The sequence below is a fragment of the Nesoenas mayeri genome (assembly GCF_963082525.1).
Source record: "Nesoenas mayeri genome assembly, chromosome: 8".
NCBI classification, from domain to species: domain Eukaryota; kingdom Metazoa; phylum Chordata; class Aves; order Columbiformes; family Columbidae; genus Nesoenas; species Nesoenas mayeri.
In genome coordinates this window covers 30,791,060-30,818,257 of record NC_137554.1, presented here as the reverse complement: position 1 = coordinate 30,818,257, position 27,198 = coordinate 30,791,060, and the positions used below count along the sequence as shown (strand labels likewise).

The 27,198-nt window shown below is 55.2% G+C and overlaps 2 protein-coding genes across 6 annotated transcripts in view; one reads left to right on the top strand and one right to left on the bottom strand.

Annotated features, from left to right (window-relative positions):
- The first annotated feature begins 1,765 nt into the window (after nucleotides 1–1,765).
- On the top strand, nucleotides 1,766–5,212 carry HYI (hydroxypyruvate isomerase (putative)). Its single transcript, XM_080348637.1, has 8 exons — nucleotides 1,766–1,971; nucleotides 2,052–2,163; nucleotides 3,229–3,343; nucleotides 3,490–3,568; nucleotides 3,758–3,807; nucleotides 3,994–4,063; nucleotides 4,242–4,376; nucleotides 4,587–5,212. The coding sequence occupies exons 1-8, from the start codon at nucleotides 1,776–1,778 to the stop codon at nucleotides 4,673–4,675; spliced, it is 846 nt and encodes a 281-aa protein (XP_080204763.1). The 5' UTR covers nucleotides 1,766–1,775; the 3' UTR covers nucleotides 4,676–5,212.
- A 128-nt stretch (nucleotides 5,213–5,340) lies between these two features.
- The window catches only part of SZT2 (SZT2 subunit of KICSTOR complex), a 56,387-nt gene continuing 34,529 nt past the window's right edge, over nucleotides 5,341–27,198 (bottom strand). For 3 of the 5 annotated variants that reach the window (XM_080348632.1, XM_080348633.1, XM_080348634.1), the window contains exons 47-73: nucleotides 26,676–26,794; nucleotides 26,117–26,281; nucleotides 25,462–25,546; nucleotides 22,749–22,937; nucleotides 22,430–22,627; nucleotides 21,910–22,079; nucleotides 21,563–21,729; nucleotides 21,016–21,113; nucleotides 20,353–20,485; nucleotides 20,111–20,238; nucleotides 19,685–19,815; nucleotides 19,024–19,206; nucleotides 18,309–18,579; nucleotides 18,011–18,090; nucleotides 17,539–17,664; nucleotides 15,603–15,808; nucleotides 15,387–15,477; nucleotides 14,298–14,378; nucleotides 13,865–13,939; nucleotides 12,720–12,785; nucleotides 11,273–11,486; nucleotides 10,811–10,994; nucleotides 10,306–10,428; nucleotides 9,534–10,035; nucleotides 9,110–9,226; nucleotides 8,632–8,700; nucleotides 5,341–6,064 (exon numbers count right to left, since the gene is read on the bottom strand). In XM_080348632.1, the coding sequence (XP_080204758.1) occupies nucleotides 5,921–6,064; nucleotides 8,632–8,700; nucleotides 9,110–9,226; nucleotides 9,534–10,035; nucleotides 10,306–10,428; nucleotides 10,811–10,994; nucleotides 11,273–11,486; nucleotides 12,720–12,785; nucleotides 13,865–13,939; nucleotides 14,298–14,378; nucleotides 15,387–15,477; nucleotides 15,603–15,808; nucleotides 17,539–17,664; nucleotides 18,011–18,090; nucleotides 18,309–18,579; nucleotides 19,024–19,206; nucleotides 19,685–19,815; nucleotides 20,111–20,238; nucleotides 20,353–20,485; nucleotides 21,016–21,113; nucleotides 21,563–21,729; nucleotides 21,910–22,079; nucleotides 22,430–22,627; nucleotides 22,749–22,937; nucleotides 25,462–25,546; nucleotides 26,117–26,281; nucleotides 26,676–26,794 (4,115 nt within the window). In that variant the 3' untranslated portion in view covers nucleotides 5,341–5,920. The remainder of the gene's footprint in view (nucleotides 6,065–8,631; nucleotides 8,701–9,109; nucleotides 9,227–9,533; nucleotides 10,036–10,305; nucleotides 10,429–10,810; nucleotides 10,995–11,272; nucleotides 11,487–12,719; nucleotides 12,786–13,864; nucleotides 13,940–14,297; nucleotides 14,379–15,386; nucleotides 15,478–15,602; nucleotides 15,809–17,538; nucleotides 17,665–18,010; nucleotides 18,091–18,308; nucleotides 18,580–19,023; nucleotides 19,207–19,684; nucleotides 19,816–20,110; nucleotides 20,239–20,352; nucleotides 20,486–21,015; nucleotides 21,114–21,562; nucleotides 21,730–21,909; nucleotides 22,080–22,429; nucleotides 22,628–22,748; nucleotides 22,938–25,461; nucleotides 25,547–26,116; nucleotides 26,282–26,675; nucleotides 26,795–27,198) is intronic. The other 2 variants (XM_080348635.1, XM_080348636.1) reach the window with 1 other exon arrangement.

The following is a 27,198-nucleotide window of genomic DNA, read 5'->3' as shown; positions in this document are numbered from 1 at the left end:
GATGCCACTAATGCTTCAGCGTGGAGCCCAGCAGCTTTGCTTGTCACTGGCACGGCAGATTTGCTGTGAGGGCTCCCTGCATTCCCATCCTGCTGCCTGAGTCACCCACATGCTGGGGATCAGCTGTGTGTCCCCCAGCAAAGCTCTCCCACTCCCACACGCCACCTCCAGGGCTTTGCCCCTGCCCAGTGCCCAGCCTACAGCTGGAGATGTGTCCAGGACTGCTGTGGTTGGAGTGACACACGACCTCCTGGGCACCTTTCCAGTCCCAAGGTGCAGGGACTCAGTGAGGCTGTACCCCTGGGCCAGGAAGTTGCCACCCTTGATTCCGGGGCTCCCCTTGTGGGTCTGCCACCCACCCGCCAGCTGGTGCTGAGCCCAGCATACTCAGGCACCTCCTGGGAGTGACTGAAGTGGAAGAGCGACCTCCATGTACCATGGAGCAAAGCTGCAGAAGGACATATGGAAGGCGTAGAGGTCCCCAAGCATGGCGGGCAGGGGGTAGCTGGTGTGCTGGGGACATGAGTGCTAGTGACCTGCACTGGGATGTGGGCTGGGGACACATGCACTGGGGACATGTGTGCTGGAGACACAGATGCTACTCCCCTGCGCCGCTGTCTGTCACTAGAGACAGTTTGGATTGTTACTGAGAAGTTGCATCAAGCTTCTTCTAAGTGATTAATCAATAGCCTTAATTGAGTTGGGACTGTTTAATGGATAGCTTCGCCACTTCTCTCCCCTCTGCTGGTGCTGCCCTAGCCTCCCACCAAAAAGCTCTGGCTGTGGCTGGCCTCTGCAAAGGCAGCGCTGCTGCTGGGCTCTCCCAAACTGCTGTGAATTGCTGGGGCTTGCAGCGGGCCATGGGGCTGAGGGCTGCGGTCACAGAGGAGCTGGAGCATGCAGGGCTCTCCAGGCATGGGCAGGCAGGTGAAAGCCCCCAGGAACAGGCTCAGCAAAATGTCCATGGCTCACAGTGCTGCCTCTGCTAGCCACAGCACAGCCCTGGGCAGCCACGGGCTGGAGAGGACACACACCCCACGTATGCAGGCTGCGAGCTGTGCCCAAAGATGCCCAGAGCACAGGGGACAGGAGCTGGGGATGCATGGCTGGTCACAGGCATCGCAGAGACTGGACTCCCGCACACTGGAGCCAAAGCTCTGCAGAAGTGGAGGTGAACATTTTATGGTAAAATATGCAGAACGTGGGACAAAAGAGAAAGCATTTCTTGCATAATGAGACACTGTTAGAGACAAGCTCCCCAGGAAACCAATTAACACAGCACGGTGTGTATGTCAGGCCAACACCTGGCAAAACACCTTTCCCAGAGAGAACACCAGCCACCTTGCGCAATGGCCACCCCAGCACGCCCCTGTCCCCCAGCCCCTCTGACAGTGTTGCAGGCAGCACGGGGCCAGTTCTGCCTGCTGGGGTGCAGCGTGGGGCCACTGACCCACACAGGCCCTGCGGCACTGCCCACCGATGTGGCCATGAGCACATGCTGGAACTGTCACCGCATCACACGCTGGCAGGGCAGAGTGCGGCAGGCGTTGGAGCCGCCAGCTGCTGGGGAGACACTGCGCTCCAGCGCTGCCCCAGCTGGTGGGGACCCCCCAGCAGCCCCACGGGTGGGTCCCGCGGATCACGCGGGACGAACGAGCCTGGCTGCGCTTCGGGCCCGCCCCTACTCCTCATAGCCCCGCCCCTACTCCTCATAGCCCCGCCCTACTCCCCATGGCCCCGCCCCTACCCCTCGTGGCCCCGCCCCGCCGCCCGCCATGTCGCTGCGCTTCGCCGCTAACCTTTCCTGGCTGTTCCCGGAGCTCCCGGCGCTGCCGGCGCGGCTGGAGGCGGCGGCAGCCGCCGGGTTCGGGGCGGTGGAGGCAGCCTGGCCGGCGGGCTGCCCGGCCCAGGCGCTGCGGACCGCGGCAGAGCGGGCGGGGGTGCGGATCGTCCTGCTCAACACCCCTCCCGGTACTGCCGCGTCCTGCCCGGGTGCGTGGGTGGGGGGCGCGGGGTGCCCCGGTGCCGCTGACCCCGCCGCTCTCTCCTAGGGGACCCGGAGAGGGGAGAGATGGGGCTGGCGGCCGTGCCGGGGCGGCAGGACGCGTTCCGCCAGGGCCTGGCCGCGGCGGTGCAGTACGCCCGGGCGGTGGGCTGCCCCAGGTAGGTGCGAGGCACGACCCCCCGCAGCGCCAGCGCACCTCTCCTGCTCCTCTGCCGGGCAGGGCTGGCCCTTTGCACCGCTGTGCCTGCAGCCCGCCGGGGCCCGGAGCCTCTCCGGGGCAGTGTCCCCCTGCTTGGCTGTGGCGGACAGGAGCCGGTTTGTTGCAGAGCCAGAGCTGCCAGGCACCCTTGTCCAACCCTGCCCTTTGCCATGGAGGCTCTTTACACCTCCACACAACAGACCCCATTGATAATCCTCTCCTTTTCCTCCCCAACTGTACCAGTCATTTTCTCCAGAACACCACAACAGTTGCTTTGTTGAAGGCCGCACTGATTACAGCACAGCAGAGATGCTGTAAGAGATGCAATGAGCCTGGCACAACCTCCTTCAGAAAACCAACGTGGCCCTTTTATTCCATTTAGTTTGCATCATTCTTTCCCTTAGAAACACATTCCAAAGCCCCACAGGGGCATGGGCCAGGCAGGCCAGCAGTTGCCCAGAACTATTTGCATTTGCTGGTAACGGGTAGACTGAAAAGGTTTTTGTTTCCCCTGTGCGCCTTCCCCAGCTGGTTGCTGGATAGCCTTGCCTGGCCACTGCGCGCCACACGGAGCCTGGCATAGCCCAGCACTGGCCACTGTCCCCACCCTGCTCTAAGTCAGCAAGTGGTGAGACAAGAGAGCCTGTCCCTGGCAGAGGCAGCACCCCGCCTGCTGCCCATCTTGCTGGCCCCCAGAGGAATGAGACCCCAAGAAAGCTCCAGCCCCAGGATGAAAGAGCTGGAGGCAGCTGCCAAGAGAGGCAAGAATCAAGGTCTGCAATTTGTCAGGCAGAAGGTTCAAAGATGTTCCTGTGTGTACGGCGGTGGTATGGTGCCTGTCTGTGGCCCTGCAGCTCACTGATGCCTGTCGTGCCTTATGAATGAGAGATGGCTCCTCTTATCCTTCTATGTCTGCTCCCCCACCCTGGCCCCACTTTCCATCAGCAGATGAAGGTCTATTAGATCCATTCAGCTACTTGGAGACTGGAGCTGCTGCTTGCGGCTGATCTCTCTGTGTCTGTAGGATCCACCTGATAGCTGGGCGGGTTCCCCTGGGTGCAGACCGAGCAGCAGTGGTAGGTGAGATGGAAACCACCTTCATTGAGAATCTCAGATACGCTGCTGACCTCCTGGCCCAGGTAAGTGGGGAACAGGCCCTGCTCTGTGGGTACAGCTCTTAGGATACCAAAGATGGAGAATCCCCCACGAGCCTGGCATGGGTTAGGAGTGCTCCCTGCTGCAGAGGTGACAGGATGCTCCACAGGCTGACATTACTGTGTTACAGGAAGACATGATTGGACTGGTGGAGCCTATTAACAACCGCATCACTGACCCTCGCTACTTTCTGAACACCCCACACCAAGGTAAGGCAGACATCTCTCCCCAAAGTCTCCTTCAAGAGAGGAAGGAGGAGGATCTCCGAAGTCTGAAAGGCAGGAGGTTGCCTCACCTGCAGGGAGATGCTGAGGGAGCACAGTTGATGAGAGTTCTCAGGGCTTCACCATGAAGCTTCCAGTCTGGGGGTGATGGTCTCTCATTTCTTGCACCCATAGCTGCCGCCATCCTGGAGAAGGTGGGACGACCCAACCTGAAGCTGCAGTTGGTGAGTCAGCATTGAAGGTCTCCAGGGTCCACCCTGCATCAGGAAACCTTGCACAGGCCCATAGGGGAGTCCTAGGGGCTGTGGGCTTGTTATCCCCTAATGGGGAGAGACAGGGACTATAGCACAGCCATCCTTGACTGCTCACTGCTGAACAGCTGTACCATCCATCTCCTCTCTCTTCCACAGGACCTCTTTCACTGCCAGATCATGGACGGGAATTTGTCACGCAACCTGGAGACATACTTCCCACTCATCGGTAAAGCCCTGCACCCAAACCCGCTCCTCTGTGGCTGTGGGGCAGGAGTAGCTTTGAGATGGGGCCCAACTGCCCCACACTCTGCTTTGGCTGGTTAGGGGTGTGGGGCTGCCCGTGGGTTACCTTGTCTCATGCCTCAAGAAGGCTGCAGACAGGGCTTCTCCTGTCCCCTCCCTAGGTCACATCCAGATTGCACAAGTGCCAGGGCGCCATGAGCCCAACAGTCCTGGGGAGCTGAACTTCCCCTACCTCTTTGAGCTTCTGGAGTCCCTTGGCTACGCTGGCTATGTGGGGTGCGAGTATGCTCCAAAAGGTGAGTGGGCCTGTGGGCTGTGAGCGGTTGGAGCTCCACTGGCAGGTCCCAGCATGGACCAGTTGGCTGGGGACTGCAAAGGCAGGCGTGTCCTGGGGTGGATGGGCAGTGGACACTGGGGTCCTTACCTGGGGATAAGAGCCCTGCCCAAAACAGCAGCTGCTCCAGCTTGCCTAGAAGTGCCAGCAGCAGACCCCATTGTCACTGCAGGAGACACACTGGAAGGTCTGGGCTGGCTGCGTTCCTACTGGGAAAGCCGAGGCCTGCAACATGGTGGGACCAGCAAGGCAGCAGAGTAAAGCAAGAAAAGCACTGGAATAAAAGTCAAAGCAATGGCCTCACAGAGAAGTGTGTCTGTCTGCTCTGTGACCTGAGGCAAAGTTAAGAGCATCTATGTCCTACTGCCCTTCCCCAGGCCCTGCTGGGCCAGCCCATGCAGTTGGACCCTCATCTACTCAAGCACCATCTGTAGCACATCATATTTAGGGGTGGTTTGGGCATCACTGTAGGTGACTTGAGGTACACAAGAGCACCTTCACCTCCAGGCTGCAGGGGTGCCCAGGGAGAGGTTTCCAGTCTCCCCTGCTAAGCAGAGCATTCACTCTTTGGGAAAGGTGTGAGTTTTCCCAGTCCAGCTCCAGCTGGTGACTGGAGTTGAGTGAAGAGGGCTCTGGGCTTCCAGGTCCTGCGGTTCTCAAGGCTGCTGCTGGTGCCCAGCCCTGACCCTGCAACCTGTGAGGAAAGTGAAGCCAGCAGCCCCCACGAGGCTGCCCAAACCAAGAGAACAGGCCAGGGGCTGCCTGCCCACAGACATGCGGGACAGACTGCCCTGCTGCTCCTGCCCTGCAGCAAGGATGAGACTGGTGCAAACCCATCAAGCGCTGCAGCCAGAGTTGTCTCTGCATTCCCTGCGGGAGGCTTTCCATATCCTAACCTCTGGCACATGAGTGGGGATCTGGTTCAGTGTATTTCACAGAAACATCAATGGCTTTAATGTACATCTCAGTTAAACCTTCCCCTGGTCCAGTTCACCCTTCCTGTCCAATTCAGTGCTCTCCTGATGAGATCAAAGGGCCTGATGTGGGCAGACTCACTGCCCAGAGCCCTGAACTGCAGGAGTCTTTCTACCTAAAGCCAGAGCGCTGTGCGGTGCTGCCATGTGCAGAAGGCGTGCTGTGTGTGCTCCTCCGTGCCTTCCTGGCAGGCAGAGCTCACCTGCAGATGCCAAAGCCATGTCCCTGAGACGTGCCCTGCTTCAGCCAAATCACAGCAGCCAGGCTCCTGCCCTTGTGGTTTGGTTCGAGGTCATTCAGTATCAAACCCACCACAAACAGTCCACTGAGGGCCACACCAGCCAGCGAACGATGGAGGTGCATATCCATCCCCAGGCTCCTCAGGTGAGTACCCACGTGTGCCAGCAGCAGCCCTGCCTGCAGCACCAGAGCACAGGTCCCCCACTAGAGACCTGTTCTTCCCCATCGTCACCCATGGCACAGCCACACCGGGAGGTCCAGTACGTGTTGCTCCAGGACACCGCGCCAGTGCTAGAGCAGGCCTGTCCAGAGGTTGAAGCAGGCAGTGTTGATGACTGACTCCAGGTGGTGGTACGTGGACACAAGCTGCGGCAGAGGGCTCTCGCTGTTCTGGGGCTGCACTGGGAACGGCTCCCGGAAAACCACGGTGAGGCTCTGCGGAGAAGGAGGAGGTCGGGAACAGGGTTCAGACAAGTGCTGTGCAGTCCCTGGCCCAGATACTGGGACAAGCCCTAAAATGCCAATGGCACTAAGCAAAGTGCCTCCTTCTGTGACAGAGCACGTTTGAACCTCCTCCCAATCTTCCTGGTGGAAATTAGGCGCAATGACTTGCCCACTCACTCTGTCCCAGCCCCCATCCATCTGCAGTTATACCAACCCTAGCAGCAGCCTTGGGAGAGGAGGGGATCCTACTGCCTCCACACTAATAGGGGCTTCCAAGGAAATTAGAGGGAAATTTCTTCTTCAAGGCAAAGAGTAGGAGTGCAACAAATGGGGAAGGGGAGGAGATTAAATGTAATAACTGCAATCCTAAAAATAAATGCTGGCTGCTTCATTCTCATTAGTGACTGTACTGACAAGGCAGGGCAAGGGCAGAGGGGAGCAGAGAACAGGGTTCAGAAGAAAAGGTTGCATGAGCTGAAGCAGAAGAAAAAGATGAGCAACTCAGTGCACTCGGATCAGCATCATGGAGGCAAGACATAGGGACTGGATTTCTCCAGAGCTGAAATGCAGCATATCTAGTAGCCAGGGCTTCCTAACAAACTTGTGAAGCCATTAGGAACAGTCATGTTAACTGCAAACCGGCAAAGGCACCATCACCATTTAAGAGGGAAAAGAAAGTGATTTGTGAGCCTAACCCCAGCAGCACAGAAGGCTTTAGAGCAGGCTTGGAGAGAAAAAAAAACACATGGAAAATACAGCTCAGTATTACCAAAGTGATGTGCTAACTCTGGAGTTCTCTTTGATAAGGTAATATGTCTAGAAAAAGGAATCATGGTATATCTTATCTGAGCTTCAGGAAGGATTTAATGTAGTGCCACATGGGAAATTTAGGTAAGCTGAAAAGATAGGAATTAACGCAAAAATTATAAGGCAAAGGTGGTCGTGCTGAAAGGGGAAGTAGCAGGCTGGGGAGAGGTTACAAACAGAGTCCTCCAGGACAGGTTTTGGGACTCACGTTCCCTAGTACTTTAATGAGTCTGGCACAAAGATGAGGAGCACGCTGATAAAATTTGAGGCACTAATACAAAAGAGGATTTGAATAATGCAAAAAAAGCCCTAGAGACTTTCGAGAGGCCACAGGAATGGGATGAATACTAAGTGTGAAATACAGGGTGAGGAACACAAAGGGTTTCTGTTAAAAGATGGGAGTCATTGGGAGAGATGGAGTGTCTGGGTGTATTGTATCCATGACCACAAGGTGACACTATGACCAGTGACACATGACCAGGAAAAAGCAAATATCACTCTAAGCTGTACCAAAAGCATCACACTGGGACAGAAAAGCCTTAGCACAATTGCAGAAAGCTCTGCTGAGACTTCCCAGGAATACTGAGTGCAGTCCTGGACACCTGTATTGACAAAGGCTGACCCAAGCTCTGAAGGGCTCTGAATGACACTGAATCCAACGGAGAATGATGCTGAAGCCCCTGGAGAAGGGAAGGCAGGCTTAAGAACTCAGTTTGCTTAACACAGAACACAGAGTTAGCCAAAATTCCACCTTCAGATGCGGAGGTGAATCTGGGGGGGCAGGGAGGAAGCGGGTATCTGCACAGTGAAGAGCAGTTTCAGCTCTGAGCTACCACTGGCGTGACAAGGATAGAACTGGCTGTGACGAAAGCTCCAGCACGTAATGGGAAGGGCTCTGCACCATCAGGTGGCAGGAGGCACAGAGCAGCCTTCCAGCAGGTACCACCTCCTCTACCTGCTTTTAAGATGGATTCTGATTTATTTACAAGGACATCAGAGATGCTGCAGTCTCTGCAAAAGCCTCACTGTAGACGGAACTGTCTTGTAGATCCCCTGCTCTTCCACGGAGCTGCATTCCCTGTGACCCATCCTACATCCTGCCTACAAGCCCAGCTGCAGGCAGAGTATTTTTGCCCTCAAGTCTGGTGAAAGCTAAGGCCCACACAGGTTTGCTGGGACCATCACAGTGCAGGTCCCCATCCTTTCTGCACAGGCAGGAGCAGCCTGCAGAACCGGTGACCCCCCCCCACCCCCCGGCCAGATCCAGTGTCATCTGGCTTTAGACTGAATACAGAAGGACTTTTTAGCCTGGACAGACAGACAGCTGACAACATGATCCAAAAGCAACCCTGGGAAGGAAAAGGGAATCGACCACTCACCATTTTCCAATACAAGAACAAAGGGGCATCATAGGAAAAAAGCAGGAGGTTAAAAAACAAGCTAAGGAAGGTAGCTCTTCAGTTAGATTGCAATTACATCATGGAGCAGCAAGTTGGGAAATCAAGGATGCCACAAATTAACCAAGGAAATAAAGCTGCAGTGGGCTATTAAATAAACGCAAAGGCCACCTCTAGCGCAAGACAGGCCTGGGCCACAGTTTGTCAGATGCTGGGATGCTAATTGGTAGCTGTAAACAAGTTTTTTGAATTGCTCTTATTCTCACCATGGGCACCTGCCTTTGGCAACTGCTAGATGAATCTACACTCAGGACCTGAGCCAATATAGCTGCTTGTATGTTCCCAAGTTCTTACCGTCTTTCCTGAATGGGAATCAAGAAACACAAGAACGAAGCAATCCGTGAACTTCTGGTTGAGCACAACCTGCCAAGAGAGCCACAGCACACATTGCAAAGGAGACAGCACAAACCTCAGGACAGGGATATGAACAACACCCACCCAGGGACACACTGACGTGAAGGACAAGTGGCATGACAGAGCTGTGAAGGTACAAGTCTGCCAGGACCACAGGTGACACTGTCAAACCGCGCAGCTCTATGTGGCCTGAGGTTCTCGGTGTGAAGAGTGTCCTGCCTGCCTGGGGCAGCACTCAGACACTGCTGGGCCACAGCAGCACACACCTCACACCGCACCAGTAGCAGAGTGGAGAGCAACATCATGACAGCGCCAGCGTTGTCCTGACAGCACACACCAGGCTCACACTGCGAGGAGCCACGCCAGGCAGGGGCCTTGGACAGGGGAGAGGCTGCAGGTGGGCGATGGGCTGTCTTACCAGGTACTGGGTGCCAGTTTCAGCGTTGTGGAAATGCCGACAGCTCTGGGGAAAGCGGCTCAATAGCACTTTGATGAGGCTCTGGTACCAGGAGACTGTCATTGTGAGGAAGCATCCCTGCAGGCATGGAAAAGGGCTGATTTCAGCCTCCTTCTAGCAACGGCACCAGCAGCTATAATGCTACAGCAGCCTTCAGACCCCAGATTAAATGTATCCCGCACAGCCTGCTGAGGCACGCTGACCTAGTGCCATTCACTAGCCACAGACAGGTCCATGAAGCCTCCCCTTCCCCTGCCAGCCAGGAACCATGTTCCTGATCTATCCTCCCACCAAGCAGGAAGAGATGTGCCCTGCAGACCCCTCACCTGCCCCACCACTCCCTCCCCAGGACAGGACAGGACTGCTGTGCACTATGACTCCTCACCAGCTGGGGGTCAACATCAGCAATGGATTTCCCATGCACGGCGTCGAGAAGCTCCTCCAGCTCCACCAGTGAGAGCTTGCCCAGCTTCAACTTGTCAGAAGCCAGAGGCTCCAGAAGGAAGAGGCGCTTCCAGAGGTTGTCCCTGCGGCAGTGGCACTTGGCCAGCTGCACCATGCTGCTGAGCTGCTTCTGGGCTGAAGCCACCTCAGAGGCCAGCAAGGGGAACAGAGGTGAGGTGTAGAAGAGCCCAGGCCCCAGTTTGACTTGTGTGCCCCCTGCGTAGAACTCGCTGCTGTCCTCCACGTCCTGCCACAGCTCCGGCTCTGCTGGCTGCTGCCGCCCCAGGCTCGTCTCCGGCTCTGCTGCCTCCCACGCCGCCCGGCCCACCACAGGCTCCAGCACTTCCCGCTGCAGCCGCGGCAGCTTCTTGAAGCGGCGCATATCGGCCGTGAGCCGGGGGAAGAGCTCCCGCTGGCTCGTCATGATGACGTAGAAACGCAAGCTGAGACAAAAAAACCCACTTGTGACCTGGTGAAGGGATTCTCCCTTCTCAGGGGGCTGCAAATGAATCATGGGCCTCTCTGTCCCTGCCAGTAAGGCTGCTTCTCTGCCCAGAAAAGGACAGATACCACATTGCCCAGTCCCCAGTGAGGATCCTGCCCAGACAGCACCAAACCTGCTTGTGACATCCCAGAGAGACCCAGTCCCTCCCAGGGTCCTCCTCCCCAACCAGAAAGCTTTGGTGTCCTGCCTCTGGGACCCTAGTGCTCACCGGAGCATCCGTCTCTCTGCCTCACTCTGCTCCTCGAACGGTGCTGCACTGTGACACACCAGGAGGGACACGTCAAAGTCATCGTGATGACGCAGACCTTCAGAGTCCTTGTAGGAGCCCGAGCTGGGAGCAAAAGCACATCAGTATGAAGGGGACCTCACTTTGTTCTCCCCAGAGCTCCTGGTCACAACAAAACTATTTGGCATGGGGAATTCAACACAGCAGGACTCCTCAGAAGTGCTATGGCAAATGAAAATGCATGTGCACAGCTGCACAACACCCCTCTTGGCCATCTCAGAAAAGCAGAAGTGCTATGGCAAATGAAAATGCATGTGCACAGCTGCACAACACCCCTCTTGGCCATCTCAGAAAAGCTGGGCAGAACTGCTGCCTGGCACCATGTAGGACTGAGTCAGCTCTGCTGGCACCTTGGGGCAGCGTCCCAGCACTGAGGGGGACCCACTGATCTCCAGCAGCTCTAGGAACTTGCTGCAGATGCACTCACCTGTTCCAAATAGAGACCAGCGCGTATTCATTCTGCTCCGTGCCTGGTGTACCCTTCTTATTGTCACTGCCCGTGGCTGGCCGGGCCATGCGCAAAGGTTTCATGTGGTAGGTGTTGGCATGGTCAGCGATGTAGTTGTACAGCTGGTGCGCAGTGATCATGTTGGTGGGGAGGGCCAGCGTGCCTAAGGGAGGAGGACACCTTGCTATCACAGGAGCCCCTCAGTGCCTCCTGGCTGCTGTCCTACAAACCACTCTGGGGACAGAGCTCTAGAGCAACCCGCCTCCCTGACACACCAGGGTACCAAGGACTTCCACTGGAGCTGGGCCCCTCATGTCACCCTCCCCCTGCCATGTCCTCAGAGATTCCCAGGGTCAGGTTTATTTGTAAAGTACTTAGGAAGCTTTGGTAAGTTATGGGCTGGTGATCAACCCCAGACTGACGACATGTTGAGCTACTCACCCTGGAAAACATGGTTGCGGCCAAATTTGGGGATGTCTGTGTGGTGGGCAATGAAATCCTCCAGGAAGCTGGTGAGATGGTAGCCCTGGCGGAGTGTCATGTGGGAACCCAGCAGATACTGGTGGACTATACGCAAGTGGAAATCGTAGCTGAATGAATGCACGTGCATGAGGTCCCGCACCTTGTCACACTCCTCTGTGAAGAGCATGGAGAGCTGCAGAGGGATAAGAAGTCGAGGCAGGAATGTTACCAAGCACCTCACACCCTCTTGCAAGGCCCTGCTGACAACAAAGCATGGCAGAGCCAGTGCAGCCCCTCCTACCCCGACACCAGAGCAGAATGCAGCTGAGAAGCTGTGTGCACAGTGCAAATAGCAGACCTGCAAGCCTCGCCCCGGGAGATACAGCTCGGTGGCTCCTTACACACTTGACCCCACTCTTGGTCTCCAGCAACAGGAGGGACGAATGGGCACTGCCTCCCTTTTGGTATGAGGTTCAGCCCCACCTTGAGCTGAAAGCGACATGGCTGTGGAGGAGGACACAGCCTCCTTTCAGCAAGTGCTGCTCTGCCCTGCCCAGTCCCTGAGCAGGTATAGGACACACCAGGGCTGGAGGTCCAGCCAGTTCTGGATCTACAGGCAAAGACTGACTCCCTGGATGCCCCTTGAGAGCAGGAGGCAGCACAAGGGCCTGTGGGGATTGACTGGACCCAGAGATGGGCAACAAAAAAGCTGCTAAAACCCTGTGCTCAGCAACTAACAGGGACCCAGCATGGCTGCTGGGAAGGCAGATCCAGCAGTGGCTGGTTGTCAGAGCTGTGCCTGGAGAGGATCCCTCCTGCACAGGGCCATCCCCTCTGCTCAGTGTGCTGGTCCTTTACCAGAGCAGCCCCGGCCGCCACACACACATCCCTGGCCATGCCCCTACCACAGATGCAGCTCCTGTGCCAGGGGATAGCATTGGTGAAGACCTCAGCATTACCCTCATGTTAAAAGCCCACAGTTTTAATGTGTTTCTGGTCTCTGACCCACAGCATAAACCCTTGGTTTAAGAAGAGGGCAAGCAGGGAAAACCAGCAGGCAGGAGGCATTGGCACAAGAACAGGCAGCCCTCAATCTCTGCACCACCCACATTGCTGCTGCCATGAGCCAGAAGACAACCCAGACAGCCAGGACGAGCCCAGAGGGGAGCCTGTAGCTCTGCCCCAGGAAAGACACAGGGAGAAGAGCAAAAAACACAAGGCACTGCCCCATGCCAGCGCCCAGGGCCCACGCTATCCTCCTCCCAAGCTGGGCTGCCCAGTGGGGCACATGGCGTTACAGACAGCACTGGGCAGAGGAGGCAAGAGGTGCTGGTGCTGGCAGGTGGAAGCAGAGCCAGTGGGAGGTTCAGCCCTGCACTGGCAGGTTCTGCTGTGCCCAGCGTGGCAGTGGGAGAAGAAAACGTACCGCAGACTCAGAGACGGAGCTGGGTCCCATGCAGCTCTTGCTGCGAGCTCTGGCTGTAAGAGTGCCCTGATGGAGAGAGATGCACAGCCAGTGGGAAGAGGGACAAGGCACTGCCCACCCCTGCTCCTGCATCCAGCCTGTCCTGCACAGGCCCGGGATGGGATAAGGGGAGAGAAGGGGCAGAGGACCACACCTGCGATGCTTGGAGGAACTTTGGTCTAGTCCCAGCATGCAGAAAGACTGGCTAGGCCCCTGCAAGAAGCCCCACACTTCTCACCTGATGCTCCTAGGACCAGCCCCTCCCACTGCAAAACTAGGAAAAGTCTTTTCCTAAGTCAGCCAGAGAGAGCCCAGATGTTCCCTGCAATGCCAGCTGCAGCCTGGAACCCTGCTCTGTGCACATGCGGGCTTCCCAGGGAAAGCTCAGCAAATCCTCAGGTGAGGTTGTGGCAGGCTCAAAGCTTAGGGGAGCCACTTTTAGCATATATAAGATGCAGCCTTTCCATAGAGCCACCTTGGAAAGGACAGTATGGTCATGGACACCTCCTGCCTCAGACAGGCTGGGGCTGGCCAGCCTCTAGGCAGCCACCCAGTGCCCTGGGGACGGGCAGGAGACGCCCTGACACATCAAAAGAGAAGAGAGCAGGCAACCCCATGGTGTTGCAGAGAAAGGTAGAAAGGTGTCAAGAACCAGGGCTCATGGTGTGAAAAGTGATCTCCTCTGACAAAGGGTAGCAAATCATGTTCACAGATCCCTGTTCCCATTCCCCTTCCCTCTTATTTCAAGGGAAGCACAGAGCTTCTGGCTTTCCATGCACTGACTTTCTCTGGAGCAGTGACCTTTGCCAGAATTGCTCCTATTTCTCCCCAGCCTGCTCTATCTTGCTTCTGAAGCTAGGACAAGAGTCACCTTTTTGCCAAACCTCCCACCCCCTTTCACTGCACTCCAGACCTGCTCAAGCAGCATGTCACGGAGGACATGTGGCTGCAGCAGGCTCTGTGCAGCTCTGCTTTTCCAGGCGGAGGGAGCAGAGCTCTCCAGAACTTGCTGCAGCTGAAATGCCCACCCTATCCCTGAGATCACTGCCTGCCCCAAAGCAGCCCCTGACCCTAAGGAGCACAAGCTGTGCCTGCAAAGCCGTTACCTGGGAGTTCACAGACTGGCCCATGGGGATCCGCGAGCACTCCAGCGCGTACTGCTTCACGCAGAAGTAATAGCCCTGGAGGAGACAGCACATGAGCATAGCACAGGCCTCGAGCCTCTCCAGGGAACAAGAACAGTCCCTATGCTTCACCCTCTGGGCTGTGTCCCAGACACTCTTGCTCCGTATTTTCTCTCCCCTCCTGTCTAAATCAAACTGGCCCAGCCAGCACACAGCTGAGCACAGAGCACCCCACCTGGTGCTGTGCCTTATTAGCCCCGCTCCAGGCAACTCTTACCGTCTCTAACTGATCCACAGTCCTGCAGGAGCATGGAAGAGCCAGGACCACATGTCCCTGCTGCACTCTCATTCACCCACTTTGTCACTTCTGAAGACTGTCCCCAAAGATTGTATTTTGTTTCTTGTTCTTTCTTACCTGGAAGGCCAACTCCATCAGCACAATTCCCCCGGGAAGTGCTCTCTGTAGGTGATAGGTGGCAACAGCTGGGCTTGTGCTCTGGGAAGAGAAGGACAGAGCTGGAGATGCTCTCTGGCACAGGACAGCAGCCTGCACACCAGGGTGTGAGGCTGCCATGAGGGCCTGTGGCAGAGATGGAAATAGAGGAGCCTCATGAACTGAGCACCCTCACTGGCAGGAGGAGAGCAGACATGCCAGAGCTGACTGTGAAAAGAATTTTAACAAACCTAATAAATACCCCTCAAAAGAGCACACCAGGCATGCTGCTCCCTTCTACTCCTGCTTACTCAGGACACGGTGTCCCTAGAGTTCAAGGACTCTGTGAGTTGAGGGGTGATGCTGCTGTTCACAGAACATTTTGATAAAGACCACTGTTACGCGCTGCACAAAGAAATACTCCCTTTTGCTTTGAAACTTTCTCCAAATACTTTCATTTGATGGTGTCTAAGTCTTTTATCAAATAAGATAGCAAGGAGTCAGTCCCTTTCCAGGTCAGCTGGGATTTGGTAGGGCTCTGTCCTGTTCCTCCCTAGTTCCCACCTCTTTAGAAATTAAAAGCTACAGCCAGCTCTCACAGTGGAACCATTACACAGTTATCTTCTCTGATCTCTTCTACTTCCGTGTTCATCTCACCCTAACTACAGATCCTTCTGCCCCAGAACTGCCCTTCACCATAGATGCTGAAGCTTCTCTGACAGGTAAACCTCCAGAATCATACCTAAAGGCAACTGTCCTGGCCCCAGATCACCTTGTTCCAATCCTGAGCCACCTCAAAGCTGTTGCTGTCCTTCTGAAATTTGCCCTGGTTCCATCCAATCCCAGGAAGGGGTTCTGAGGGCTGCACAAGGGCAGGTAGGAGGACAAGGAGGTCTCATCTGGTCCAATATCCCAAAGATGGTGCCGGTCTAGACAGACTTTCTGGCTTCAGTCCTTTCCCTGCCCTCTCCCATCCTTTCTGTCTGACACTGATTCAAAAGCCCCAGAACTGCCCCACTGCACAGCCTGACTTCCACCCCAGTTCTACCCTTCTAACAGACACGCACTCACCTTTGGACTCCCCTCTGCTTTTGGCTTTGTGTAGGAAAAGGACCCTCTCCCCTCCACACCCATCGCTGCCAGAGCTCGGATCCGGCTTGTGCTATTGGAAATGACAGCAGAGAGAGCCTTGAGCAGGGGAGCCAACATCTCCTGTTGCATCAAACCAGGGCACAGCTCAGTGTGCTGGCCCTTCTCCAACAACAGGGTTCCCAGAATGTCACTGACCTGCGAGTGGTGGGTGAGGGTGGCCGCACCTGGACCAGAATGAAGCCCATGCTCTGCAGGTACTGGATGTACTGCTGCAGGAAGGCATTGCACATTTCCTGCAGCCAGGGCTCCTCCTTCACCTTGCAGGGCAGCGCTTCTGTCGAGTCGCAGCTGTGGCTACGGTCCCTCCCTGAAGCTGTAGAGTCATTTGAGCGGTGGCGCTTCTGGAAGAGAAAATAATTTCCTGAAGAAACTTGCCACATCTGGCCCCAGCAGGTGACACTCGCTGGGACACCACCAGCTGCTCTGGATGAGCAGAGGACAGACCTCCCTCTGCCAGAGAGCACTAACAGCTGGTTCCCCAAACACCGTCCTACTGCATGTGCTGAAACACAAGATCCAAGATTTACCCAGGTTGCAACAGACTGCAGGAAAAGGTGCCCTGGCAGAAGGGGAAAATTCACATCTCCTCCCACAGAACGGCTTCCGCAACATGTTAGTGGCTTGCAACTGGTTCACACAAAGCTCAGAGCTTCAGCTCCTACTGCCACGGTAAGAGTCCAGTCACCTTGTGAATCCTGTTGACTTCTCACGATTTACTAGTAGTTCAGTAACATTGAATATGAAGAGTGTTTTCTTTTAACGATTTTCAGTTCTTCATTTGATGTCCTGAATACTCCTTGTCTTTGTGCTGTGAGAGACTGAGGTGTCTTTTCTTGATCTCTCTGCTTCGAGCCTGTGGTTTTTTAACGTATTCCTATCTGTCTTTTCACTCATCTACCCTAGGAGCACCTTCTTGACCTGTGGTCTCTCTGGCTACTTTCTGACCTTCGCCAAGTGTTTATAGTTTAGTGCCTTTTCTACAACATACTTGGTCTCATACTTACTGTCTAGACGAAGGCATTAATACACTAGTATTTTAGACATGTATTGGAATGTTACCTCATAACACTAACACCCCTTGCTGATGTGCTCTCAATGGTTTGCCTTTTGCATACAACTGTTCATGGTCTGAAGAAATCCACAGAGCCATTTGCTCTGTACAGCCTCTGCAGCTAGTGTACAATACAGGAGGAGTTCAAATTCCTCTCGACATTGTGCTCTGTTTTAGTGGGAACCAGGTCCCAACTCCCACAACACCTTCCATTTAACAGGCTGCTCAGGTCCCTCTCGAGCTCCTTGCAGTCTCTGTCTGTTCTGACCAATCTGAGCAGTCACACAGCATTGCAAAGCTTGGCATCTCATATGTACTGCAATAAATGATCTGGAGATATAGAACCCAATACACAACCTTGAAACCCCTGCTGCCAGGTTCTTCAAATTGAATAACCAATTTTTATTTTGCTCTGTTCCAAAAAGAAAGTGAAGTTTTCATTTCGTGATGATACTTCTCCTTTCTCTTGCGAATGCTCAATTTCTGTAGCAATCTCCGTTTAAAGACCCTGTCAGAATCCTTTTGACATTTAGATAAATTATAACAGCCTGTTCTTCCCTTCTCACACACATACAGACCGTGAACAGCTGGTGCGGGATCCGCACCAGTTAGAGTGTGTCAGGTTGCAACCTGCTCAGGATTCAGCTGGTTTGCTTTCAATTGTTCCAGCTATTTGCTGTGTCCAGGCAAGGTCTTCCAGGTCTGCCTGCTCAATGCATAAAGTGAAATTTCGCTTCCTCAACAGATCAGTACCAGAGAGCACTCTCTGATGGCTTTGCTAGATTCAGCCCTGAATTCCCTGGGTAGAAAATGGAAGTCAAGCTTCCCCAAGGATGGTGTAGATACAGGAGAAAGGCTTTGGGGAACCAAGGATTTTCACAGTCTCCATCTTACAGGGTGCGAATTCATCCTGTAATGCAGGAGTGAGGTCAGAGCAGCACTGCCTTGGGAAAAGATTGCAAAGCCATCCTTTGCCTCAGTGCATAAGGCCCAACCCTGCTGGTACTGGCTGACACTCACCTTCCCCTCCACCTTGCCCTGCTGGTCAGTCTGGATCTGTTGCCGGAAGGCTGGGTCAAAGAGCAAGGGGGTAGCACAGTAGTGAACCAGGCGCGAGGACTGCTTCAGGGTCTCCAGGTCTGCCAGCTGCACAGCACAAGAGGGACATGGTTACAGCACATGTCCCTCATCAAGCCTGGGAACAAGCTGTCTGCAACACTGCCCAGCTGCTCAAGTAAGGATCAAACTCTAGAGAGAACCCTCAGAGTGTACAGACTTTCCAGTGCTGGGCAGCAAGGGTGCATTCCCAAGTCTGATGCTAGAGCCCAGCAACCTCAGAAGTTCAAGCAGAGAGCACTGCTTCACTGCCAAACACCATCCCTGCCATGCACCCTCTGAGCTCCAGTGCTTCTCTCTGCCCTGGTGAAGCTGGTGTTTCCAGTGTGCTGTACAAAAGCCCAGCCTGCTGCCCACCTGCCCAGGCTGCACTCACACTGATGGGCATGTTGGACTGCGCTGATCTCTGCTGCCAGGTAACAAAGAGATTCTCAATCTTCATCTGCTTCTCCAGTTCTGGAGGAAAGAGAACAGCCACAGGAGTATCAAGCCACAGCCCCAAGTATTGCCACTCCACTCCCACACCAGCCATCAGCTATCCCCTCACAGCACCCTGGCAGGAGGAGCTGAGAACTGTTCCCTCCACCAGAACTTTTGTTCTGCTCGTCCTGAGCTCCTTTTCCAGAAGCAAGATGAGTTAGGCAGGCTCTCGTGACACCAGGCCCCTTGCTTACCTTTTCTCTCCATGTTCTTGATTTCCAGGAACTGGGCCCCATGCCAAGACACAGGGTCAAAAGGTCCCAACTCAGGCCCGTGGGGTATGCGCTTGATGGTGGTAACATCCCGCAGGGCTTCGTCAAAGGGCACCACATCGGGATGGAAGTGCAGAGGCGGCAGGCTGCGGGCAGAGCTGCTCAGCCGGCCTTGCTCCTTGCTAGGTGGGGGGCAGGGGCTCCGGATCAGCGCATCCACCTCCAAAGTGGAGTTCAGGAAGGGATTTGGCTCCTAAGCAAACAGACACACCCAGGAAAGACTCCTTACTGCCAGCCTTGGAGCAAGGACCCACAAGAACAGAGTAAAGCCAATTTTGGCCATCTGCAGATGTCTTTTATCTACCTTTTCCCTCACCAGTCCTGAGGAGAGCAGGCCTTGGCCCAGCATGGCCCTAATGTGCAGTGGGAAGCCCATTCCACAGCTTCCTCCATCCTAAATAATCTAGTCACAGATAAGTGCTGCCAATAGTAGAACCTTCCCACTTCTGGATGCCCCCAAGAGCAGACAGCAAGCACCTGGCTGGACACGGCCACAGTTGGACACATGAGCACCTGGAGACACCTTGCCAACCAGCACACACAAGCACAGAAGCGTCTCCAACCTTCCTCAGAGCCTCAAGCTGCCAAGGCCTCTCCTGAGGGTGAAAGGACTGCCCTGCGTGGCAGGGTACCCTACCTGCTTGCTGTCCTCATGCCATGGTGTGTCCATGAAGCAGTGGTGGTGGAAGAGTCCCAGCTTCTGGCTGATCAGGCAGTGCACGATGTGGGACCGGGCGTTCTGCCACTGCAGCAGGCGAGTCAGCGAGCAGTTCAGGTTGGCGCCCAGGTCTGGAGACCAGTTGTAGGTGTAGAGTGTCAGCTGGAGAGAGAAGACAGGGAGGAAGGCTGAAGGACCTACTCAGAGAGGGCCTGCATGGTGACACAGGCTGCCTCAGGTGCCCTGGGTGGCACTTTCTGCAGCCAGTTTCAGATGACAAGGCTGGGACAGGGACAGTGGCAACAGCGCATCCACAGCCCCCTGTTAACAGCCACCGCAGTGGTGGTACTCGCACTGGCAGCACTGAGGTGGGCCGTGCTGTGGAGAGGGAGGGAAAGGGCGATTATAGTCCAGTGGGGCAGCTGAAGTCAGAGACAGCAAAGGCTGCTGCCCCCCAGCACTCCCCACGGTGCTGCAGGGAACCTCCAGCTCTGCTTGTGGCATAAACAGAGATGTCCTACACGGCTGCTTCAGAGGGCTCCTGCCTGCAGGGACACTCTTCCTCTCCTCCTTCTAGCCCTGGGCCAGCTGGGCACAGCCTGGCTTTCATGAGACAACATCACACAGGCACTACTGCTACCTTTTTATCAATGATCTCCATGAAGAGGAACCTTTGCCGGGGCGCCAGATCTCGTCCAACAAGGCTGGGATCAGAGCCTCTCTCTGCAGAGCTGAATTCCATGGCCTCAAAGCGCTGGAGCCCTTTGTGAGCTGGAAGAAGCCAGAGTTGTGACCCTCAGTACCAGCTCATCCTGCTCTTACATCCCGCACACACCATTACAGCAGTACGACAGGATATTGTGTCACAGTACTGCTCAGCTTGTCTTGAAATAAGTAGTTATAAGCAAATCTGACAATAAGGTGTCAGAAGCGGGAAACAGACAATCCACTGCACACCTCTGGGCACAAGCAGCCTGTCCCAGCAAAGATGGGAGCCCTGCTTGTACATCTTCCACCCCAAGGACCCCCAAGCACATGGTCCTGTGGCACCTGGCCGGGTACTCACCCTGTTCTGTGCTGCAACGCCACTGCTGGAAGTTGCGTCCCAGCAGGATGAAGTGTCTGACAGCAGCGGGGCGAGGGCTGGCGCTCTGGCCAGGTTTGTAGGGCAGGAAGGCAGAGCTCCCATGGCAGCTGCAAAGAAGAGCAGCCAAGGTGGCTGACAAGTAGAGCCATGGAAGTAGAGGCTGGCACAGCTGGTGGGCATTTGCTGGTGCCAAACAGACACCTATGAACCGCATAACTCACCAGATCTGCTCAAACACCTTGACAGTGGTATCATTTGCCAGGGCAGTGACCAGGCTCACCACTTCCACGAGGATGGAGGACAGGAGGAAACGGGACACAATCTCCAACGAGCACTGCTGCACTGATGGGCACCCTGCATGGAAGAAGTACTATAGGACAAGGCGTCAAGCTGCCCCAGAGCCAAGTTCACCCCACCTGGGCAGCAGACAAGGCTAAGGGAGCCCCACTGCAGGCCTGCTGCCTAGAGCAGGCCAAGTTCCTGCCTTGTCAGGGACTGAGACAGGCAGAGCTGGAGAATAAGGACCTTGGATGGAAAGAGGAGAAGACAAAGGCTGAAATACCCTCTGGTTTCAGGCCTGAACCAAACTCCCTGCAAGCTCTGAGTATGGCACTTTTTCCTCTGCTTACTCCTTGGTCCCCAGCTTACTCCTCATCAGAGGAGAAGGAGGAGGACAGCTCTACCTTGCCAGCAGGTGTGAGAAGATGTGCAAACACTGAAGTGAGAGGTATCCAGAAAGGGATAGACAGGTTGTGTAACTAGGTGGAGATCAACAAGGGATGAAGACTGATGGCTTGGTGTCATGTAGGCACTTGTCCTCGGAGCTCCGGGGAGAAAGGCCCATCCCCAGACCATCTGGAGGAGCAGGGACCTGAGGTACATACCCAGGTGGTTCATGAATGCCATCCACTGCTGGCAGGTTTGGCTGAAGAGTGGGTGCATGGTACCTACATCCCCTTCTTCCAACTGACAGGCTCGGCGCCTGGGAAGAGGAAAGGGAAGCACAGTTATACCAGATCAAAATCAACAGCAATGAAGGTACAAAAGTGCAACAGTCTCTCCCCACCCAGCTTCAGAGGAGAGCCTGGGGAGCCCCTATTTTGGGTTGTTACAGCTGTTGAGCTTGGTCCCTCTGGGTCAGTAGCCACAGGGGTGTCAGGTGCTGCGTGGGGCCCCACACCGCAGGGAAGGGATCTCTGGCAGGGAGAACCAGCAGTGCTCCCAGCAGCACTCCAGCAATAAGGATGGAGGCTTTGTGTGTGGAAAACAGCTCCCCTAACTGTCTGTGTCAGGGAAAAACTGCAAGGAAAGGGGATGTGGTCCAGTGGGTTAAGATGCAGACAGAGCCAGCAGGATGTTGGGCTGCAGAACACTCTACAGCAGACAGGGAGAAACAACACCCCAGTGGCCCAGCCTGCCGGCTGTGCTTGCCTCTGTGCCTGTTCCAGTTCAGCCGTTGCTGTGGCCCGATCCTGGCTTGGATGCTGCTTGACGCTCTCGGTCTTGTGCCGCCGCCTCGTGCGAGCCTCCTCTGGCCTCTCCAGCACGATGTCGTCAGTAGTCTTGGGGCTGCCCAGCTCTGAGGACTCTGCCTTGCTCTAGAGAGAAGGGGGTAAGTTAATGCTGTGCACATCCACAACCCAGCTCGAGCTCTCATCTCAAAGACCCCACTACCAGCCTCCTGACCCCAGCCAGATCCCCCCTCTCCATTCCTCCTTGCCTGACACATCACGAGAACTTACAGGCCTTCCTCCCCACTGGTCCCTCGGCAACATTACCAGCATGTCCCAGAAACTGCGGCGTCCCAGCTTGCTTGTGGGTGTCACTGGCTCTCCAGAACTGGACGAAGGGGCAGAGGTGTAGTGCAAGGGTGGAGGACAGCTCCTGCCAGCCCCACCAGCGGCCATGGCCAGGCCTTTGGTCTCCGACATGGTCCTCCTTAGGCCTCCTGTGGAGACAGAGCGAATCAGACTCTCCAGAGCTTCCCACTGCAACACTGACGGTATCTCCGTGTACCCCACTGTGGCTGGGCAGAAGGGAGAGAGCTCTCAGCAACACCCAGCAAAGTAGATTCATTCTCAGGGAGCAAACAGACCTTTAAGCATCTCTTCCAACTCAAACTTCTATAATGCATCTTCCCTGAGACATCACACAGTACTGCTTGCAGAGGGGAGAGCACCTTCTTCCCTCCCAGTCCCCCCAGTCCCAGTTCCTCTCACACAGCCAAGCTCCCACAGGCCAGGTGAAGGACCAAGAGTGTCTGGGGGCTCAAGGTGGCTGTCCCGGCTGGGCTCTCACCTGCAGAGCTCAGGTCCTCCAGATCCACGGCACCCAAGGGGCAGGTGGTCTCCACGCAGAGCGGGGCTGGCAGGACAAGGAACTCCATGACCGCATCGCAGAGAGCATGGCGCAGGGCCCCACGCAGCTTCTCCGACAGCTGCAGCAGGCTGATGTTGCCTTTCTCCCAGATATCCAGGCGCACCAGCACACAGGGTTCTGTGGGGAAAGGGCAGTCCTGCATGGCTCTGTACCCCCACCTTCACCAGCCTGCCGAGGTGCCCCACGGGATGTGGAGACAACAGAGTATTGGCAGCTTTTTGCGTGTTTTGCTCCCCACCTGAATGTGGGGTGCCAGGCTCTGGCTGGTGCCTGCTGACCGCAGTGAGGCTCTCGAAGTCAGTGTCCTGCAGCAGGCCCACGATGGGTGAGGAGGAAGGCAGCTTCAGAGGGTCGGGCTTCTCCCCGTGGGGCAGCGAGGTGGGGCTGCCGTGCTCATCCACAAACGTCAATGCAATGCAAGCGATTCCTGCGGGGAGAGTCCAAGAGTCTCCGTCAGCCCAGTACTGGGTGCACCTCTACAATCCCAGCCTACAGCCTGCCACCCTGCACTGGGACAGACGTGTCACTGCTTTGGTGGCACAGTGCCACATTGCAGGCAGGGCCCACAGGAGGGGATGCAGCCCAGGGAGCAGAGGCCAGCTGTGCCTGTGGGGAGCCAGGGTAAGAAGCATGGTGTTTAGCACAGGGTGTCCTCAGCGCTCCAAGAATCTCTCTCCTGCAGCATCACAGCAGCTTTCACCTTGCCCTGCACGAGCTTCCTGGGTTCTCCAGCCTCATATGCGGGCGGAAAGTATCTCCATTGGCCCCAGAAGGGGCTTTATTACAGAGAAATCCAGGATGGGGCTCACCATCCCTGTCCTCTTAAGGGACAGAGTACAGAGTCCAGATGCTCTCCAGCAGCCCTCTCTAACCTATGAAGGACCTGAGTAAACCTGTATACGTGACACCTTTTTGCAGATTAGACTCGTAGCCCCCTCCTTACCGTACACACACACAAGATCAGGTGCCTTCCCCATGCATTCCAATCAGCAGGACTTGTGAGTCCTGTGATGCTCCTACTTCCTTTCAAAGCACCTTGACCAGCTAAACCAGCACTCAGGTGACCAGATGGTAAAGCTGCCACAACACTACCCAAGGGTGACATGCCCAGATGCAAATGACCTCTACCCCACTGCGTTGCTGAGCCCACATTATGTCCTTCTCCATCCCAGTAAGGATGGGATGACACCAGACTCCACTGCCACAGAGCAACCAAGCTGCACCTGATGGATACACAGCACCACGCGTGCCCTCGCTGCACTGAGACAAATCCAGCCTCAGCAGGCTGTGCCCAGGTCTGATCAGCAGCACAAACACCTGGTCTCCCCATCATTCCTAACGAAGCATAAGCTCTGCAGCAACCTTTCCTCTGAGACGTGCCAGATGGAAGGGAGAGGGCACTGGAATGGAGAGAGCTGCTCCCAAAGGGGAGAGGTGGGCATTCAAGTCAGAGCATAGCTCCCTTGCACTCACACTGAGGAAAGGAAACTCTACACCTATGAGCATCCCTCCGCTTGAAGAAAAGTACAGGAGCTGCTCTATCCTAGAGATGCTCTGCAGCAGACTCTGGCATGTTTCTTCCTCAGATAAGCACAGGAACAACCCACCATCCAGCAAATAAGATAATTTTGTGATTTCCTAAATATCAAAAGTAGAGGGGACCAGGACTTCACCCAAAACAGCAAATCTGCCCCACATGACAGTCAGTACAAGCTCTCCCAAGCAGACTCTCTCTCTTTAAACAGTAAAGGGCACAAACTCCTTATTTGCCTGGCTTGACAGTCAGCCCTGGGCCCACCAGAATGACAGTGGATGTTCATACAGGTAATTTCAGACTAGGATGTCGTTATTCCCCTCTTCTTCCAGATAAACTCCCACACTGAGCCCCTTCCCTTTCTGGCAGGTTTCTCTATCATATCCATATCCTAGGACACAGACACTGGGAGAGTGATGATGCTAAACCCTGGAGCATGAAACCACGGCTGAAACATCATGACCTGTTTTCCTCAGGAAGGAGATGCCTTTTTGGACCTGTGGGGAAAAAAGGGTGAAGGATTTTTGGAGTTCACTGCTTGCAAGCTCACAGGGCAGCACACGGACCCTCAACAGCCAGGGACTGCAGAGCTGCTACCTCAGAGCAGCAGGTTCTGTTTGCTCATGTATCCAGCCAACAGGAAGAGGAGGCTCAGCTAAAAGGACACACATACACAAACACACAGAGGAGTCAGAGCTGAAGCCACAACACAAGGTAAACAAGGACAGCAGGGACCAGAGGGGCCAGAGAGCTGCATGAGAAAGGCAACCAGAGTAATACTTGGAGCCACAGGTGCTACCTTGGAAGCGGGAGAGTGGAAAGAGGTGCTGCACAAGGTCCGACATGGTACCTACACAACAGAAGAACATTCAGACGGTGCATGAGGAGCACAAGACACACGATAGCCAGATGACAGACCACATGGCCTGGACAAAACATGACATGACAGCCTGCTGCAGGATGAGATCTATCCAATTCCTCCTCCAGCACTCCAGAGAAAAGAGCAACGGTATTGCCCCTGCAGCCTGTACTCAGTTACACGCAGCATTCAGCTACACCTTTGTGGCAAGGCTCCCGCAACAACTGTTCCTGCTCCAGCCCCACCGAGCCTCTGTGCCCCACACTCACCAAGGTCTCACTGTGTCTTGCCCCACAGCTCTTGCAACCTAGAGCTGCTTCCCATAGCAACAGGCCAAGCTGGTAGGCAAGTTGCTCTCTGGGAGGCCTTGTCTTGTTCCACCACACATCCAAGGGCATGCAGTCCCGCAAACACACACCCTGCCCACCTCCCAGCCACTGGAGGAATGAGCTGCCTCGACACTGGCCCTTCTCAGTCACTCAGAACTCTCCAACATGGGAAACAGCTCCTCAACACACAGCCTCATACCCTCTTTCAAAAATGAATTGAGCACAGTACCTTTGCCACCTGTGCCTTGGCCACCCGGCTTGTTGTACAGATAGAGATCCTGGTCAGGCACGCTCCCACTGTGGTTGAAGTAGTGCTAAAGAGAAAAGAACAGCAGTAGAGACTAGAGAACTTGCCTTAACTGGAAGCAGAGGCTCATGCGTGTGCAGAGCTCATCCCCATGCCTGTAACAAGCAATCCAGACCTACTTAAAACACTTGCCAGCACAGCCCTGGCCACTGTTGGGCAGGAGGACCCTTCTGCAGCTCTGTGCAAGTTATATGGCACCACACATCTGGCCTCCCCTTCTATCCCTGCTATGGCCATGCTGAGCAAGTGGGTGGCTGCTCCCAAACTCCTATTAATCCTGATGTTTCAGTCCTTGTATCTGAAGCAGCCATGCAAGGAGGACTTCTTTGTGGCTGCTGCTTTTTGCATAGCAAGTGACCACTCGAATCAAAGCAAAGCCTGTCAAAGTTTATACCAGGCCAAAAAGGAACTGCTTATAGTCCTGTGAAACTCCTCCAGGCTTCAGAATTCAGTGGCAGTTCCTCCTTAACACTACATGGAAGAGCTGGCAACAGAATGACTGAGCTGCCCCCCTAAATGCCACCAGCAGTAGCTAGAAGCTGGGTAGACTGCTGTCCCAGCTTGCAGCCCTCCTCACCTTGAAGTGATGCTCCACGTTGCTGTCCGTGTACTTCGGGGTGTGCAGGAAGATGAGCAGGTTCTGGCGCAGATAGTAGGCCACCGCGTGCAGCCAGGGCATGGCAGAGGGTGGCAGTGCGAACTGCAGGACCTCTGTGGGCGGCGTCCCGGGGGGCTGGATAAACTGCAGAGAGAAAGCTTTAAAACTCATCTGAGATGAGCAGGATGCCCCGGGGCTCTGATACTGATCCAAATTACGCCAGCTGGCTATACAAAGGGAGAGCGTGGTGGGCAGAACCCAGGTCTATAGGCAGCACCCTGAGACAGATGTGGGCTGGTGTTCCAGCGGTATTCACAGGGAGGCCCTGCCATGCTGCAAACCCCTGCAAAGGGGATCTCCCACCTACCCAGGCACCCACACAGCAGGTACCTTGGTGAACGCTAGCCTAGAGCAGGGAATGGGATGCAGCAAATGGCCCTGGCCTTCCCTGCTCCAGGGCAGGAGAAGCTGAGACAGGTCAAAGAGTAGGTAAGTGTTATAGGCCCTGGGATGAGCAGAGTCCATATGAGCGAGGTACCTCCACATCTGCTGGGGTCAGCTTGCAGTTCCGCACCAGCATCACAGTGATGATATCCAGGGTGGCCTCATCCAGGCGTCTGCGCAGCACTTTCACCAGCTCATCTGTGATCTCAGGCCCTGACAAGTAAGCAGAGGTACAAGCAGCTTTTTCACCTCATCTAGTAAGAATGACCACAGCCACCCCTTCCTGCCTGTTCAGGATGTACCACCCTCACAGTCACTTTCCACAGGGAACACGTCTTCCCCACCATCAATTTCTTCAGTCATCTTTTTCTACCCATTCATGATCACAAAAGATTGCTGGTACAGTAGTCAAAGACAAACGCACTCCTGCACGGGGAAAGCTGGCATAAGCCACCCGGTCTGCAGGAGGTTTCATTGTGGGCTATGGATCCTTTCCTCACATTCCCATCCAGACAGAACAGACAGCAGCTCTGGGTTAAGGAAAAGCAGCTTGCTCAGGAGGGAGACACCTTCCCTGCTCTTCAAGCAAAGAGGGCAGGGACTGGAGCTCTGCTCCG

Coding starts and splice junctions, on each gene's coding strand:
- HYI (XM_080348637.1), top strand. CDS start 1,776: ATGTCGCTGCGCTTCGCCGCTAACCTTTCCTGGCTGTTCCCGGAGCTC. Junction 2,164..3,228: donor CGGGCGGTGGGCTGCCCCAG/GTAGGTGCGAGG, acceptor CTGTGTCTGTAG/GATCCACCTGATAGCTGGGC. Junction 4,377..4,586: donor GTGCGAGTATGCTCCAAAAG/GTGAGTGGGCCT, acceptor TTGTCACTGCAG/GAGACACACTGGAAGGTCTG.